Raw genomic sequence first — 15,722 nt, 5'->3', positions numbered from 1 at the left:
ACCAATGGTTGTGGGCCAGGAGCGAGGCGCATTGGTCCCGGTTCGTGCCAAGAGCCGGGACAAATGGGCCCACACGAACCGGGACCAATGCCCACGAGGCCCTGGCCGGCCCCCTGGGCTCATGAACCGGGACAAATGCCTCCATTGGTCCCGGTTCGTGGCAAAACCGGGACTAATGGGCTGGCCAGGCCCGAACGAAAGCCCCTTTTTCTACTAGTGGAGCTTCGAGAGGAGAAAGTTTAACTAGTGTGGCTCGGGCATTTCATCGAACACCTCATGTGCATAGGAGGTGAGCTAGAGCACCCAAATGCCCTCCCCTCGCCGGCCAGAAAAAATAGAGCACTGTGGAGTGCTCTGCTGCGGCGATGAGGTATATATAGGCAGCTAATTTGTCCCTGTTCGTGGCTGGAACCGGGAGTAAAGCTCCACCTTCTGTCCCGGTTCTAGCCACGAACCGGGACCAATGTATGTGGGCCAGGAGCGAGGCCCATTGGTCCCGGTTCGTGCCAGGAATTGGGATGAATGGGTCCAGACGAACCGGGACCAATGTCCACGAGGCCCCGGCAGGCCCCCTGGGCTCACGAACCGGGACGTATGCCCCATGGGTCCCGGTTCGTGACTGAACCGGGACTAATGGGCTGGCCAGGCCCGAACCAAAGCCCTGTTTTCTACTAGTGGTCATGAGCTGGCTGCCTATGGTCGTAGCACTCCGTGCACAACAGTCTGGCTTACTGCCGGGATGGACTTTGTTGTACACCTAGCTCTCATTGAGAAGCCTCCTTGAGTAATGATAATTTTCTCTCCCCCCCAAAAAAAAACTAGTTTTAAAGGTCTCGTCACGGCGGATTTAATGGTGAAAATGAATCTTAAACCGGACCGGCGGTTTGCGCTACAAATGTTTTAAATTTTCAAATGGGGAGAATCTTGCATGGAAGAGGTCTTTCGGGACGCGCGCGGGGTTTCAGCCGGAGTGCGCCACCGGGAGGGGAGGAGCAAACGTCGGCGGGGAGGAGCGGGCGGCCAGGGGAGATGGCCGGAGGAAAAGCGACGGGGGTGCGGGCAGATGTGAGCGGTACGACAACGGTGGGGAGGAGGAGTCGGCAGCGGTTCGGTATGTATAAGAAATATTTTAGGTCAAATAAGTCGCGGATTGTACCTATATATAAGAACTCTTCGACGACTGCCTTGGGGTCGGGAACTCGGCAAAACCGTCTACATGGTGCAAAGAAAAAGAATGAATGTATGACGAAAACTATGCCGACTTCCATAATGCGGGAGCTCGAAAAACTCAGTCTGCCGCAACGGAGTACACACCAACTACCCTTGTCGCCACGTGGTATAAACTCGGCATAGTCTGTATAAAAAAAACTCGGCGTAGTCTGTACAAGCCGAGTGTATTTTGTTTGCCAAGTTCCCTTTACCTGGCTCTCAAGTCTCGACAACGGCATGCATCTGCCGAGTCGGGCATGTTGCCGAGAAACATACTCGCTTACGTATTTTTTTGTCGAGCTTTCGTGATTTGACTCTCGGCAACGACCAATTTTCTAGTAGTGGGCGTTGAGATGTCATGGTCGAAGATGCAAAATCTTTGTTCAAAACATGTTACAGCAAAAGTGTAACTTTATTTTCCCAAATGAAAGAACATTGGCTTGCAGCGCATTTACATATGTAGACGAACAATTCAGTTGACGAGAATTGAACCAAGGAATAACAAAAAAAAAAAGACAACAATGATGGATGCTAAAACAACCAAACTGGAGATGGAGTGATCCTTCACCATGCATGCACGTCGTACTTAGTTGATTGCGCGGCAGTTCTTCCTGATCTGTCCCTGGTCGCCGGTCTTGACCTCGATGCCGGCCATCTTCACCATGGCCTTCTCGAACCTGTCCTCCCACCACCCGGGGATGTTGGCGTTGTCCATCACCATCCTCGCCGTCTCCTCCGACGTCAGGAGCGCCGCGTCGGAGGTGAAGAGCACCGTGCGAGACAGCACGTTGTTGTAGTACTGCCTGTCCAGGTCGTTCGGGGTCACCACGTCCTGCATCACCGTCGGGTCGTTGCCACCCGGGGCGGCGTCCGCGGGGCACTGGCCACGCAGGAACGCGGCGAGGCTGCCATCGATGTCGGAGGTGACGTTGAGGCGGTCGGGCACGAAGGCGGAGCAGTGGGAGCGCCCGATGGTGTGCGCGCCGGAGAGGATGACCAGGTCCTCCACATCGAGGCCCTTGACAACGAAGCTGTCGACGAGGTCGCTGAGGTTGGACGTGGGTGGGACGAGGAACTTGACCGGCTCGGAGGCGTTGGAGAAGGTGCCGTCGCGGCGGCCGGACGGCACCTCAAAGTCCACCTTGCCCCCGCTGAGGATGCAAGACGCGTCACGGGCTGAGAAAGCGATGATGTCGGCGCAGGAGACGATGCCCGGGCAGGCCGCCTCGAGGGCGTCCTTGATGGCGTCGATCAGCTCGAAGCCGCGTAGGGAGGGATTGTTGGGCGCGCTGAGCTTTTCCGGCGTCGGGCTGAACGGGGTCGGGTCTAGGAGGACCGAAGCGTCACACCCCTAGGTGACCACCGACGATTTGACAAAATCAATCAACTATAAACATTGTAATTGCTAAGGAAATCGTTAACTGGTAGTTGTTCGGTTGGCTCGTGAGTATGGGATTAGTAGGATAATCAGCAAGTTAATCGGTCATTTAATCAATTAATCGGCCGATTTATCAGTTTATCGGCCACTCAGTGACTCTACGAGTAGAGATTAATCAACAAGTTAACTTAATCGGACGAATTCTTGAAGAAGCTAGGCAATTTATTTCTTACAGGGAGTAGTACGTACCTCGACGAAGCAGTCGTGGAAGAGCATGCGGATCATGGCGGCGCCATTGCCAGGGTTCTGGGAGATGGCGTCCATCATGACGCCCTTGACGACGGCCTCCGCCTGGGGGCACCTGTCGTGGTAGAACCCGATCTGCAGAGGGCTGGCCTGGCACCCCACAGCTAGGAGCAGCAGCAAGGCAGAAACCACCAGAACTTGCAGCTTCTGAGCACCAGCCGCCATTGTTTGAAGCTAGCTCGACTGCCTCACTAAGATTGGAAGATGAGAAGTGGGGGGTGATCGCTCGGTGGGTCGGGAATGCCTGCTAGCTGCTGTATATAGGTGGGCATTCGAAGCATATGTTGTCGATTAGCCTTGTGCTTCATGGGAACATTACTAGCTACGTACACCGGCCGGTAGTTGCCACCAATCGTCGACGTTCAGTTCGCAGTGGAATTAATCAGAGGGCGTCGGTAATGAACGATATAATACACAAATAGCGAGCATTAGTTTGCTAACCTTGAGACCTTGAGTTTTTAGAAGATGACAGCTCTCACTAACCCTGGTGGTTACATGGGGTTGACTTGACTGATGTATGAATCGGTCATGTATAAGCTATTTTGTACTACTAATATAGTAGCTAGACCAAGCAGCTGATTGATGTGGTCGCCGGTGGCAGACGGGGACGCATGTTTTCCTGGCTGTTGAGAGGCCGTGTTAGTTAAGAACGTTTCTTATAACTAACTTATATAAGGACGTTTCCATGTCAAAAAAAAAGAGAGTTAAGAACGTTTCTTTTTTACCCTTTGTCGTTGGTGCGCGCTTCGTGTCTCAACTCTCAAATCCGTTAGGGCTTCTACTTAGAGGGTCGTACGCTAACTCCTATTTGAAAGTCGTATGGCTCTTTATCCGAACCGCAAACGACACTTTTTAGATCAGTGACGGCCTCTCCGCTAATGAACAAATGCTTACACTCAATTTTAATTAGTGGTGCATCATTTTCAATCAACGTCACCGGTAATTTGCATCACCATGAATACGTTATTGGTGATGTGACTATATTTTCACGCTGTCACTAGTGCCGGCGTGGCATCTAACTAACACGTCACTGGTCTTTTTCGCAAACACGTGGGGTGCCTATTATTCATTAATAGGTAGAAAGAAATAGGTTGCTCAGCCCTATATAGATAGTAGGGGAGCTATAGCAGTAATTTATGTACTCCTTTGGCACCAACATTAGCCCAGAACGTTGCTTTGTCTTGGATCTTGGAGAATACACACACGGCTTAGGGTTGGTCGCCCTCAAGCAGAGTCACATCTTCCTAGGGTTTATTTATATGTATATGGTCGACGTCATACAATTCACTCCACACGTCCAACACGAGTGCCGTCCAACCATTTGGTTATACTTGCGATCGTCTGATGCCGAAACCCAAACTGTTGTCTTTTCTCATTCTCTTGTGCTTCCTGTCATGTCTCTTTTGCTACCCCCCCCCCCCCCCCCCCCCCCCACCACCACCCCGGCGGTCACATAACTCCTTAATTCTTAGTTTCTGTTGTTTATGCCATGCTACCATCCAGATTAAACTATATATTTGACCGTTCCATGCGGTTGGCTCCTTTTGGCATTTCCGTGTGTTGCTCACTCACTGTGCCCAAGTAGTATTTAGGGCGCTCATGGCCCTCAACAGCGGCCCGAGGGAACGGCCGGTCGGCGATTGTCCTCACCTTTCTCTGGTCCACAACATACACAGATGCCATAATACAATAGTGTGTATGATTTATCCCTCGCCATTCAACTTTGTATGTTGTTGACTACAAAAAAATAAAATCAAACACTGCGATTGGATTTTTCGTTTGGTCCAGATCGGTTTTGAAGATTATAAGATAGAAAACCAAGTCGTTTGCACTATTTTGGTTGTAAGACTCGGTCACATTATTCCAAGGTTTATGTATCCTCTATTATAGAAAACCCAACCCAAAACAATTTAAAGTTATGCTTTCTGGAGTTTTCTTTCCCATTCGTTAAATTTGACGGTAAGATACTTTATGGTTATTTTAATGTTGATACTCGGTTTGACTTTGCATACTAGGTGGACACTATGTCACTAATTCATGGCTAGAGACTACAATTTGACTGGTGGCGCATATATCAGTATATGAAGCTTATGTAGTCATAATAGGACATGCTAAAAACTATGAAATTATATCTCTGTGCTCTTTGTTTGTGCATACTCATATATATTATTTCATGAGAAACCATTCATGATTATTAATAAAAAATTGTTTACTATTTAGTTTATATTTTATACTTAAATTTCCGCAGCAAAGCGCGGGGATTTGTCTAGTTGATTCATGAAATCGTGGGAGGGGTTCACATGTCAATCATGTCATGATCAAAGCGTCCAAGATCTCTGTTCAAAACATGCATGTTGCATGCATCACTTTATTATCCCAAATACAAAGGACATTGGCTGACAGCGCAGTTACATGATGTACACGAACAATTCCGTTGTCGAGAATCGAACAAAGGAATAACAAAAGAAAGGACAACAATGTTTGCATAACGCGCAATGAAAGAATTGCCATGCATGAACGTAGACAAACATTCATGCACTTAGTAGTAGTTGATGGCCCGGCAGTTCTTCCTGATCTGTCCCTGGTCGCCGGTCTTCACCTCGATGCCGGCCATCTTCACCATGGCCTTCTCGAACCTGTCCTCCCACCATCCGGGGATGTTGGCATTGTCCACCACCATCCTCGCCGTCCCCTCTGACGTCAGGAGCGCCGCATCGGAGGTGAAGAGCACCGTGTGCGACAGCACGTTGTTGTAGTACTGCCTGTCCAGGTCGTTCGGGGTCACTACGTCCTGCATCACCGTGGGGTCGTTGCCGCCCGGGGTGGCGTCAGAAGGGCACTGGCCACGCAGGAATGCGGCGAGGCCACTGTCGATGTCGGAGGAGACGTTGAGGCGGTCGGGGACGAAGGCGGAGCAGTGGGAGCGCCCGATGGTGTGTGCGCCAGAGAGGATGACCAGGTCCTCCGCGTCGAGGCCCTTGACAACGAAGCTGTCCACGAGGTCGCTGAGGTTAGACGTGGGTGGGACGAGGAACTTGACCGGCTCGGAGGCATTGGAGAAGGTGCCGTCGCGGCGGCCGGACGGCACCTCGAAATCCACCTTGCCCCCGCTCAGGATGCAGGACGCGTCGCGGGCCGAGAAAGCGATGATGTCGGCGCAGGAGACAACGCCCGGGCAGGCCGCCTCGAGGGCGTCCTTGATGGCATCGATCAGCTCGAAGCCGCGCAGGGAGGGATTGTTGGGCGCGCTGAGCTTCTCCGGCGTCGGGCTGAACAGGGTCGGGTCCAGGAGGACCGAAGCATCACAACCCTAGGTGACCACCGACGATTCGGCAAAATCAATCAACTATAAAAGTATGCATGTTTGCATTGTATTGTTGAGGCAATCATTAACTGGTAGCTGCTTGGTTGCCTGGTGAGTTGTGGATTAGTAGGCTAATTAATTGGCAAGTAAATCGGCCATTTAATCAATTAATTAACCGATTTACTAGTTTATCGGCTACTCGATGATCCTACGAGTAGGGACTAATCGGCAAGTTAACTAGTTAATCGGATAAATTCTTGAATTTCTTGCAGTGAGTAGTACGTACCTCGACAAAGCAGTCGTGGAAGAGCATGCGGATCATGGCGGCACCATTGCCAGGGTTTTGGGAGATGGCCTCCATCATGACGCCCTTGACGATTGCCTCCGCTTGGGGGCACCTGTCATGGTAGAACCCGATCTGCAGAGGGCTGGCCTGGCACCCCACGGCGAGGAGCAGCAAAGCACACGCCACCAGAAGGTACAGCTTCTCAGCACCAGCAGCAGCCATTGTTTCAAGCTAGCTTGAGTTCTTGAGTAAGACAAAAGAGAGAGAAGAGGGAGGTGATCGATCAGTGCCCGGAGAATGCCTGCTGCTATAGTTCCAGCAGGAAGCTGCTTATATAGGCGAGCATTCGAAGACCTAGCCAGCCTTATTGACAATGATTTTTTCCGATCTTTCTTGCTTCGTTGGAACGTTATTACACCGGCCGGTAGTTGCCACCGCTCGTCGTTCAATTGGCTCACCCAGCTCCTGACAACCCAGTGGCACCCAAAACAATCTCACAGGGCGTCAGTGATGATATGATACACAAATAAGGAGTAACAAACAGTAGTTCACTGACCCTGATTTCTTCAGAAAATGAGCTCACTAACCCTGATGGTTACATTCGGCTTGTTGACTTGGCTGATGTACATATGCATGAACCGGTCATGTGTAAGCTAGACCTAGACTGGAGCTAGCCAGTATTTTGTAGTTATAGTACCTAGATCAGGCAGCTGATTGACGGGGACGCATGTTTTTCCGGCCGTTGAGAAGTCAATCATCAAGTTAATTAAGAACGTTTCGTTTGTCCGTGTGTGTGCTTCGTGTTTCAAATCCGTAGTGCCAGAAATTTCCTGGGAGCATTAACTAATAATTCCTTGGTAGCAACAGCCTAACAGGTAGATGATCGATGTAACGGGTGTGATCTGCTGGAAATCATTTTATGTTATGATTTGTGGAAGATTGAAAACATGAAAATCAAGCTCAGCGATCAACGCCAATTTATGCAGTATGTAGTTTGTAGTTTGTTTTCTTCTCGCTTTTTTTTGCGACCGATTTTGTGTGTGTTTGTTTCTGTGCCTTTTTTGGGCTGGGTTTTGTGTGGTTTTGGTCTTCTCATTTTCTTAATTTTAATTTTCATCAACTTTTTCTCTTTTCAAATTCGTGAACCTTTTCAAATTCTGGAACTTCTAGCTTGTTAACTTTTTTCAAAACTTTCTTTTTTTTGAATTGCACAAATTTGTCTTTTGAATTTTACAAACCTTTTTTCCAATTCTTAAACATTTTTAAAGCTTCGTGAACTTTTTGTGTACTTTTTATGGACTTTTCTCAAATTCACTATTGTTTTTAAAAAAATTGTGAACTCATTTTTTTCTTTCATATTTTATCAAGTCTTTAAAAAGTCAATGGACAACTGGTCAACCAGTCAGCCGGTCAACCAACGAGATGCATGCGAGCGAGCGATGCGTTAGGAGATGCGAGAGAGCACAGCAGCCAGGAGGTGGTGCGCCCCCTCCCAGGAGGAGTCCTAGTTGGACTAGGAGAGGGGGGCGCAGCCCCCTTTCCCTCTCCCTCTCCCTGTCTTTCCTTCCCCCCCTTCTTCCTAGTTGGACTAGGAAAGGGGAGTCCTACTAGGAGGAGGACTCCCCCCTCTCCTTGGCGCGCCCCAAGGGCAGCCGGCCTCCCCCTTGCTCCTTTATATACGGGGGCAGGGGGGCACCTCTCGACACACTTGATATACGATATTTTAGCCGTGTGCGGTGCCCCCTCCACCATATTACACCTCGATAATATCGTTGCGGAGCTTAGGCGAAGCCCTGCGTCGGTGGAACATCATCATCGTCACCACGCCGTCGTGCTGACGAAACTCTCCCTCAACACTCGGCTGGATCGGAGTTCGAGGGACGTCATCGAGCTGAACGTGTGTAGAACTTGGAGGTGCCGTACGTTCGGTACTTGATCGGTCGGATCGTGAAGACGTACGACTACATCAACCGCGTTGTGATAACGCTTCCACTGTCGGTCTACGAGGGTACGTGGACAACACTCTCCCCTCTCGTTGCTATGCATCACCATGATCTTGTGTGTGCGTAGGAAATTTTTTGAAATTACTACGTTCCCCAACAGTGGTATCAGAGCCTGGTTTTATGCGTTGATGCTATGCACGAGTAGAACACAAGTGAGTTGTGGGCGATATAAGTCATACTGCTTACCAGCATGTCATACTTTGGTTCAGCGGTATTGTGAGATGAAGCGGCCCGGACCGACATTACGCGTACGTTTACGCAAGACTGGTTTCACCGTTCGGAGCACTCATTGCTTAAAGGTGACTGGCGGGTGTCTGTCTCTCTCACTTTAGTTGAACCGAGTGTGGCTACGCCCGGTCCTTGCGAAGGTTAAAACAGCACCAACTTGACAAACTATCGTTGTGGTTTTGATGCGTAGGTAAGAATGGTTCTTGCTAAGCCCGTAGCAGCCACGTAAAACATGCAACAACAAAGTAGAGGACGTCTAACTTGTTTTTGCAGGGCATGTTGTGATGTGATATGGTCAAGACATGATGTGATATAATTTGTTGTATGAGATGATCATGTTTTGTAACCGAGTTATCGGCAACTGGCAGGAGCCATATGGTTGTCGCTTTATTGTATGAAATGCAATCGCCATGTAATAGTTTTACTTTATCACTAAGCGGTAGTGATAGTCGTTAAAGCAATTAGTTGGCGAGACGACAACGATACTACGATGGAGATCAAGGTGTCGCGCCGGTGACGATGGTGATCATGACGGTGCTTCGGAGATGGAGATCACGAGCACGGTGCTTCGGAGATGGAGATCACAAGCACAAGATGATGATGGCCATATCATATCACTTATATTGATTGCATGTGATGTTAATCCTTTATGCATCTTATCTTGCTTTGATTGACGGTAGCATTATAAGATGATCTCTCACTAAAATTTCAAGATAAAGTGTTCTCCCTGAGTATGCACCGTTGCGAAAGTTCTTCGTGCTGAGACACCACGTGTTAATCGGGTGTGATAGGCTCTACGTTCAAATACAACGGGTGCAAAACAGTTGCACACGCGGAATACTCAGGTTAAACTTGGCGAGCCTAGCATATACAGATATGGCCTTGGAACACAGAGACCGAAAGGTCGAGCGTGAATCATATAGTAGATATGATCAACATAGTGATGTTCACCATTTAAACTACTCCATCTCACGTGTTAATCGGACATGGTTTAGTTGATTTGGATCAGGTAATCACTTAGATGATTAGAGGGATGTCTATCTAAGTGGGAGTTCTTAAGTAATATGATTAATTGAACTTAAATTTATCATTAACTTAGTCCTGGTAGTATTTTGCAAATTATGTTGTAGATCAATAGCTCGCGTTGTTGCTTCCCTGTGTTTATTTTTGATATGTTCCTAGAGAAAAATTATTTTGAAAGATGTTAGTAGCAAAGATGCGGATTGAATCCGTGATCTGAGGATTATCCTCATTGCTGCACAGAAGAATTATGTCCTTAATGCACCGCTAGGTGACAGACCTATTACAGGAGCAGATGCAGACGTTATGAACGTTTGGCTAGCTCAATATGATGACTACTTGATAGTTTAGTGCACCATGCTTAACGGCTTAGAATCGGGACTTCAAAGACGTTTTGAACGTCATGGACCATATGAGATGTTCCAGGAGTTGAAGTTAATATTTCAAGCAAATACCCGAGTTGAGAGATATGAAGTCTCCAACAAGTTCTATAGCTAAAAGATGGAGGAGAATCGCTCAACTAGTGAGCATGTGCTCAGATTGTCTGGGTACTACAATCGCTTGAATCAAGTGGGAGTTAATCTTCCAGATAAAATAGTGATTGACAGAATTCTCTAGTCACCATCACCAAGTTAGTAGAACTTCGTGATGAACTATAGTATGTAAGGGATGACGAAATTAATTCCCGAGCTCTTCGCGATGCTGAAATCGACGAAGGTAGAAATCAAGAAAGAGCATCAAGTGTTGATGGTTAACAAGACCACTAGTTTCAAGAAAAGGGCAAAGGGATAGAAGGGGAACTTCAAAAGAACGGCAAGCAAGTTGCTACTCAAGTGAAAAAGCCCAAGTCTGTACCTAAGCCTGAGACTAAGTGCTTCTACTACAAAGGGACTGGTCACTGGAAACGGAACTACCCCAACTATTTGGTGGATAAGAAGGATGGCAAAGTGAACAAAGGTATATTGGATATACATGTTATTGATGTGTACTTTACTAGTGTTTATAGCAACCCCTCGGTATTTGATACTGGTTCAGTTGCTAAGAGTAGTAACTCGAAACGGGAGTTGCAGAATAAACAAAGACTAGTAAAAGGAGAGGTGACGATGTGTGTTGGAAGTAGTTCCAAGATTGATATGATCATCATCGCACACTCCCTATACCTTCGGGATTAGTGTTGAAACTAAATAAGTGTTATTTGGTGTTTGCGTTGAGCATGAATATGATTTGATCATGTTTATTGCAATACGGTTATTCATTTAAGTTAGAGAACAATTGTTGTTCTGTTTACATGAATAAAAACCTTTTATGGTCATACACACCAACAAAAATGGTTTGTTGGATCTCGATCGTAGTGATACACATATTCATAATATTGAAGCCAAAAGATGCAAAGTTAATAATGATAGTGCAACTTATTTGTGGCACTGCCGTTTAGGTCATATTGGTGTAAAGCGCATCAAGAAACTCCACACTGATGGGATTTTGGAATCACTTGATTATGAATCACTTGATGCTTGCGATCCGTGCCTCATGGGCAATATGACTAAAACGCCGTTCTCCGGAACTATGGAGAGAGCAACAGATTTGTTGGAAATCATACATACAGATGTATGTGGCCCGATGAATATTGAGGCTCGTAGCAAGTATCATTATTTTCTGACCTTCACAGATGATTTGAGCAGATATGGGTATATCTACTTAATGAAACAGAAGTTTGAAACATTTGAAAAGTTCATACAATTTCAGAGTGAAGTAGAAAATCATCGTAACAAGAAAATAAAGTTTCTACGATCTGATCACGGAGACAAATATTTGAGTTACGAGTTTGGTCTTCAATTAAAACAATGTGGAATAGTTTCACAAATTCATGCCACCTGGAACACCACAGCATAATGGTGTGTCCGAACGTCATAACCGTACTTTATTGGATATAGTGCAATCTATGATGTCTCTTACCAATTTACCACTATTGTTTTGGGGTTATGCATTAGAGACAGCTACATTCACGTTAAATAGGGCACCATCAAAATCCGTTGAGACGATGCCTTATGAACTGTGGTTTGGCAAGAAACCAAAGTTGTCGTTTCTTAAAGTTTGAGGTTGCGATGCTTATGTGAAAAAGTTTCATCCTGATAAGCTCAAACCCAAATCGGAGAAATGTGTCTTCATAGGATACCCAAAGGAGACAGTTGGGTACACCTTCTATCACAGATCCGAAGGCAAGACATTCGTTGCTAAGTATGGATCCTTTCTAGAGAAGGAGTTTCTCTCGAAAGAAGTGAGTGGGAGGAAAGTAGAACTTGATGAGGTAACTGTACCTGCTCCCTTATTGGAAAGTAGTTCATCACAGAAATCTGTTCCTGTGACTCCTACACCAATTAGTGAGGAAGTTAATGATGATGATCATGTAAACTTCAGATCAAGTTACTACCAAACCTCGTAGGTAAACCAGAGTGAGATCCACACCAGAGTGGTATGGTAATCCTGTTCTGGAGGTCATGTTATTTGACCATGACGAACCTACGAACTATGAGGAAGCGATGGTGAGCCCAGATTCCGCAAAATGGCTTGAGGCCATGAAATCTGAGATGAGATCCATGTATGAGAACAAAGTATGGACTTTGATTGACTTGCCCAATGATCGGCGAGCCATTGAGATTAAATGGATCTTCAAGAGGAAGACGGACGCTGATAGTAGTGTTACTATCTACAAAGCTAGAATTGTCGCAAAAGGTTTTCGACAAGTTCAAGGTGTTGACTACGATGAGAGAGTTTCTCACTCGTATCTATGCTTAAAGTCTGTCTGAATCATGTTAGCAATTGCCGCATTTTATGAAATCTGGCAAATGGATAAAAAAACTACATTCCTTAATGGATTTATTAAAGAAGAGTTGTATATGATGCAACCAGGAGGTTTTGTCAATCCTAAAAGTGCTAACAAAATATGCAAGCTCCAGCGATCCATCTATGGACTGGTGCAAGCATCTCGGAGTTGGAATATACGCTTTGATAAGTTGATCAAAGGATATAGTTTTATACAGACTTGCGGTGAAGCCTGTATTTACAAGAAAGTGAGTGGGAGCACTACAGCATTTCTGATAAAGTATATGTGAATGACATATTGTTGATCGGAAATAATGTAGAATTATTCTGCAAAGCATAAAGGAGTGTTTGAAAGGAGTTTTTCAAAGAAAGACCTCGGTGAAGCTGCTTACATATTGAGCATCGAGATCTATAGAGATAGATCAAGACACTTGATAAGTTTTTCCAATGAGTACATACCTTAACAAGATTTTGAAGTAGTTCAAAATAGAACAGTCAAAGAAAGAGTTCTTGCCTGTGTTACAAGGTGTGAAATTGAGTAAGACTCAAAGCCCGACCACGGCAGAAGATAGAAAGAGAATGAAAGTCATTCCCTATGCCTTGGCCATAGGTTCTATAAAGTATGCCATGATGTGTACCAGATCTATTGTATACCCTACACTGATTTTGGCAAGGGAGTACAATAGTGATCTAGGAGTAGATCACTGGACAGCGGTCAAAATTATCCTTAATGGAATAAGGATATGTTTCTCGATTATGGAAGTGACAAAAGGTTCGTCGTAAAGGGTTACGTCGATGCAAGTTTTGACACTAAATCTAGATGACTCTAAGTCTCGGTCTAGATACATATTGAAAGTGGGAGCAATTAGCTAGAGTAGCTCCGTGCAGAGCATTGTAAACATAGAAATTTGCAAAATACTTACGGATCTGTCTGTGACAGACCCGTTGACTAAAATTATCTCACAATCAAAACATGATCACACCTTAGTACTCTTTGGGTGTTAATCACATAGCGATGTGAACTAGATTATTGACTCTAGTAAAGCCTTTGAGTGTTGGTCACATAGAGATGTGAACTATGGGTGTTAATCACATGGTGATGTGAATTATTGATGTTAAATCACATGGCGATGTGAACTAGATTATTGACTCTAGTGCAAGTGGGAGACTGAAGGAAATATGCCCTAGAGGCAATAATAAAGTATTATATATATTTCCTTATATCATGATAAATGTTTATTATTCATGCTAGAATTGTATTAACCAGAAACATAATACATGTGTGAATACATAGACAAACAGAGTGTCACTAGTATGCCTCTACTTGACTAGCTCGTTAATCAAAGATGGTTATGTTTCATAGCCATAGACATGAGTTGTCATTTGATTAACGGGATCACCTCATTAGGAGAATGACGTGATTGACTTGACCCATTACGTTAGCTTAGCACCCGATCGTTTAGTATGTTGCTATTGCTTTCTTCATGACTTTTACATGTTCCTATGACTATGAGATTATGCAACTCCCGTTTACCGGAGGAACACTTTGTGTGCTACCAAACGTCACAACGTAAATGGGTGATTATAAAGGTGCTCTACAGGTGTCTCCAAAGGTACTTGTTGGGTTGGCGTATTTCGAGATTAGGATTTGTCACTCCGATTGTCGGAGAGGTATCTCTGGGCCCACTCGGTAATGCACATCACTATAAGCCTGGCAAGCATTGTGACTAATGAGTTAGTTGCGGGATGATGTATTACGGAACGAGTAAAGAGACTTGCCAGCAACGAGATTGAACTAGGTATCGAGATACCGAAGATCGAATCTCGGGCAAGTAACATACCGAGGACAAAGGGAACAACGTATGTTGTTATGCGGTCTGACCGATAAAGATCTTCGTAGAATATGTGGGAGCCAATATGGGCATCCAGGTCCCGCTATTGGTTATTGACCGGAGAGGTGTCTCGGTCATGTCTACATAGTTCTCGAACCCAAAGGGTCCGCACGCTTAAAGTTACGATGACAGTTATATTATGAGTTTATATGTTTTGATGTACCGAAGGTTGTTCGGAGTCCCGGATGTGATCACGGACATGACGAGGAGTCTCGAAATGGTCGAGACATAAAGATTGATATATTGGACGTCTATATTCGGACACCGGAAGTGTTCCGGAGAAGTTTCGGATTAAACCGGAGTGCCGGAGGGTTACCGGAACCCCCCGGGGAAGTATTGGGCCTTGGTGGGCCTTGAGGGGAGAGAGAGGGCAGCAGCCAGGAGGAGTCCTAGTTGGACTAGGAGAGGGGGGTGCAGCCCCCTTTCCCTCTCCCTCTCCCTCTCTTTCCTTCCCCCCCTTCTTCCTAGTTGGACTAGGAAAGGGGAGTCCTACTCCTACTAGGAGGAGGACTCCCCCCCTCTCCTTGGTGCGCCCCAAGGGCAGCCGGCCTCCCCCTTGCTCCTTTATATACGGGGGCAGGGGGGCACCTCTCGACACACTTGATATACGATATTTAGCCGTGTGCGGTGCCCCCCTCCACCATATTACACCTCGATAATATCGTTGCGGAGCTTAGGCGAAGCCCTGCGTCGGTGGAACATCATCATCGTCACCACGCCGTCGTGCTGACGAAACTCTCCCTCAACACTCGGCTGGATTGGAGTTCGAGGGACGTCATCGAGCTGAACGTGTGTAGAACTTGGAGGTGCCGTACGTTCGGTACTTGATCGGTTGGATCGTGAAGACGTACGACTACATCAACCGCGTTGTGATAACGCTTCCGCTGTCGGTCTACGAGGGTACGTGGACAACACTCTCCCCTCTCGTTGCTATGCATCACCATGATCTTGTGTGTGCGTAGGAATTTTTTTGAAATTACTACGTTCCCCAACAGGTTGATGCACAGAGTGGCATGGTTGCTGCATGGAGTGCCGTGGTTCTGAACGCAACACAGAGTGTCATGGTTCTGAACGCTACACTGAGAGACGTGGGGGACGATGTGCCGGACGAGGAACTACAACATCCGTAGATCGTCTACATGTAAGAGATGCGTAAATCCCTTTTAACTTCTCATCCATACGCCTCAACCATGAGAGGTGCTCTGGCTGTGGGATAGTATCCCCCCTCTCATCATGCTGCATTAAAGCGGAAACCTCCTCTCGCTCCTGTACT

The 15,722-nt window shown here is 46.4% G+C and overlaps 2 protein-coding genes across 2 annotated transcripts; both read right to left on the bottom strand.

Moving 5' to 3' along the window:
- Positions 1-1,231: 1,231 nt before the first annotated feature.
- On the bottom strand, positions 1,232-3,680 carry LOC109756144 (peroxidase 2-like). Its single transcript, XM_020315015.4, has 2 exons — positions 2,837-3,680; positions 1,232-2,560 (listed from the first exon to the last, which is right to left on the bottom strand). Exons 1-2 carry the CDS (start codon positions 3,056-3,058, stop codon positions 1,796-1,798), a joined length of 987 nt encoding a protein of 328 aa, XP_020170604.2. The 5' UTR covers positions 3,059-3,680; the 3' UTR covers positions 1,232-1,795.
- A 1,548-nt stretch (positions 3,681-5,228) lies between these two features.
- On the bottom strand, positions 5,229-6,792 carry LOC141027758 (peroxidase 2-like). Its single transcript, XM_073505122.1, has 2 exons — positions 6,484-6,792; positions 5,229-6,203 (listed from the first exon to the last, which is right to left on the bottom strand). Exons 1-2 carry the CDS (start codon positions 6,703-6,705, stop codon positions 5,433-5,435), a joined length of 993 nt encoding a protein of 330 aa, XP_073361223.1. The 5' UTR covers positions 6,706-6,792; the 3' UTR covers positions 5,229-5,432.
- Positions 6,793-15,722: the final 8,930 nt, after the last annotated feature.

Source organism: Aegilops tauschii, chromosome 7 (genome assembly GCF_002575655.3).
Source record: "Aegilops tauschii subsp. strangulata cultivar AL8/78 chromosome 7, Aet v6.0, whole genome shotgun sequence".
Classification (NCBI taxonomy): domain Eukaryota; kingdom Viridiplantae; phylum Streptophyta; class Magnoliopsida; order Poales; family Poaceae; genus Aegilops; species Aegilops tauschii.
Note: the sequence above shows the minus strand (reverse complement) of the source record. Positions and strands in the feature narration are given on the sequence as shown.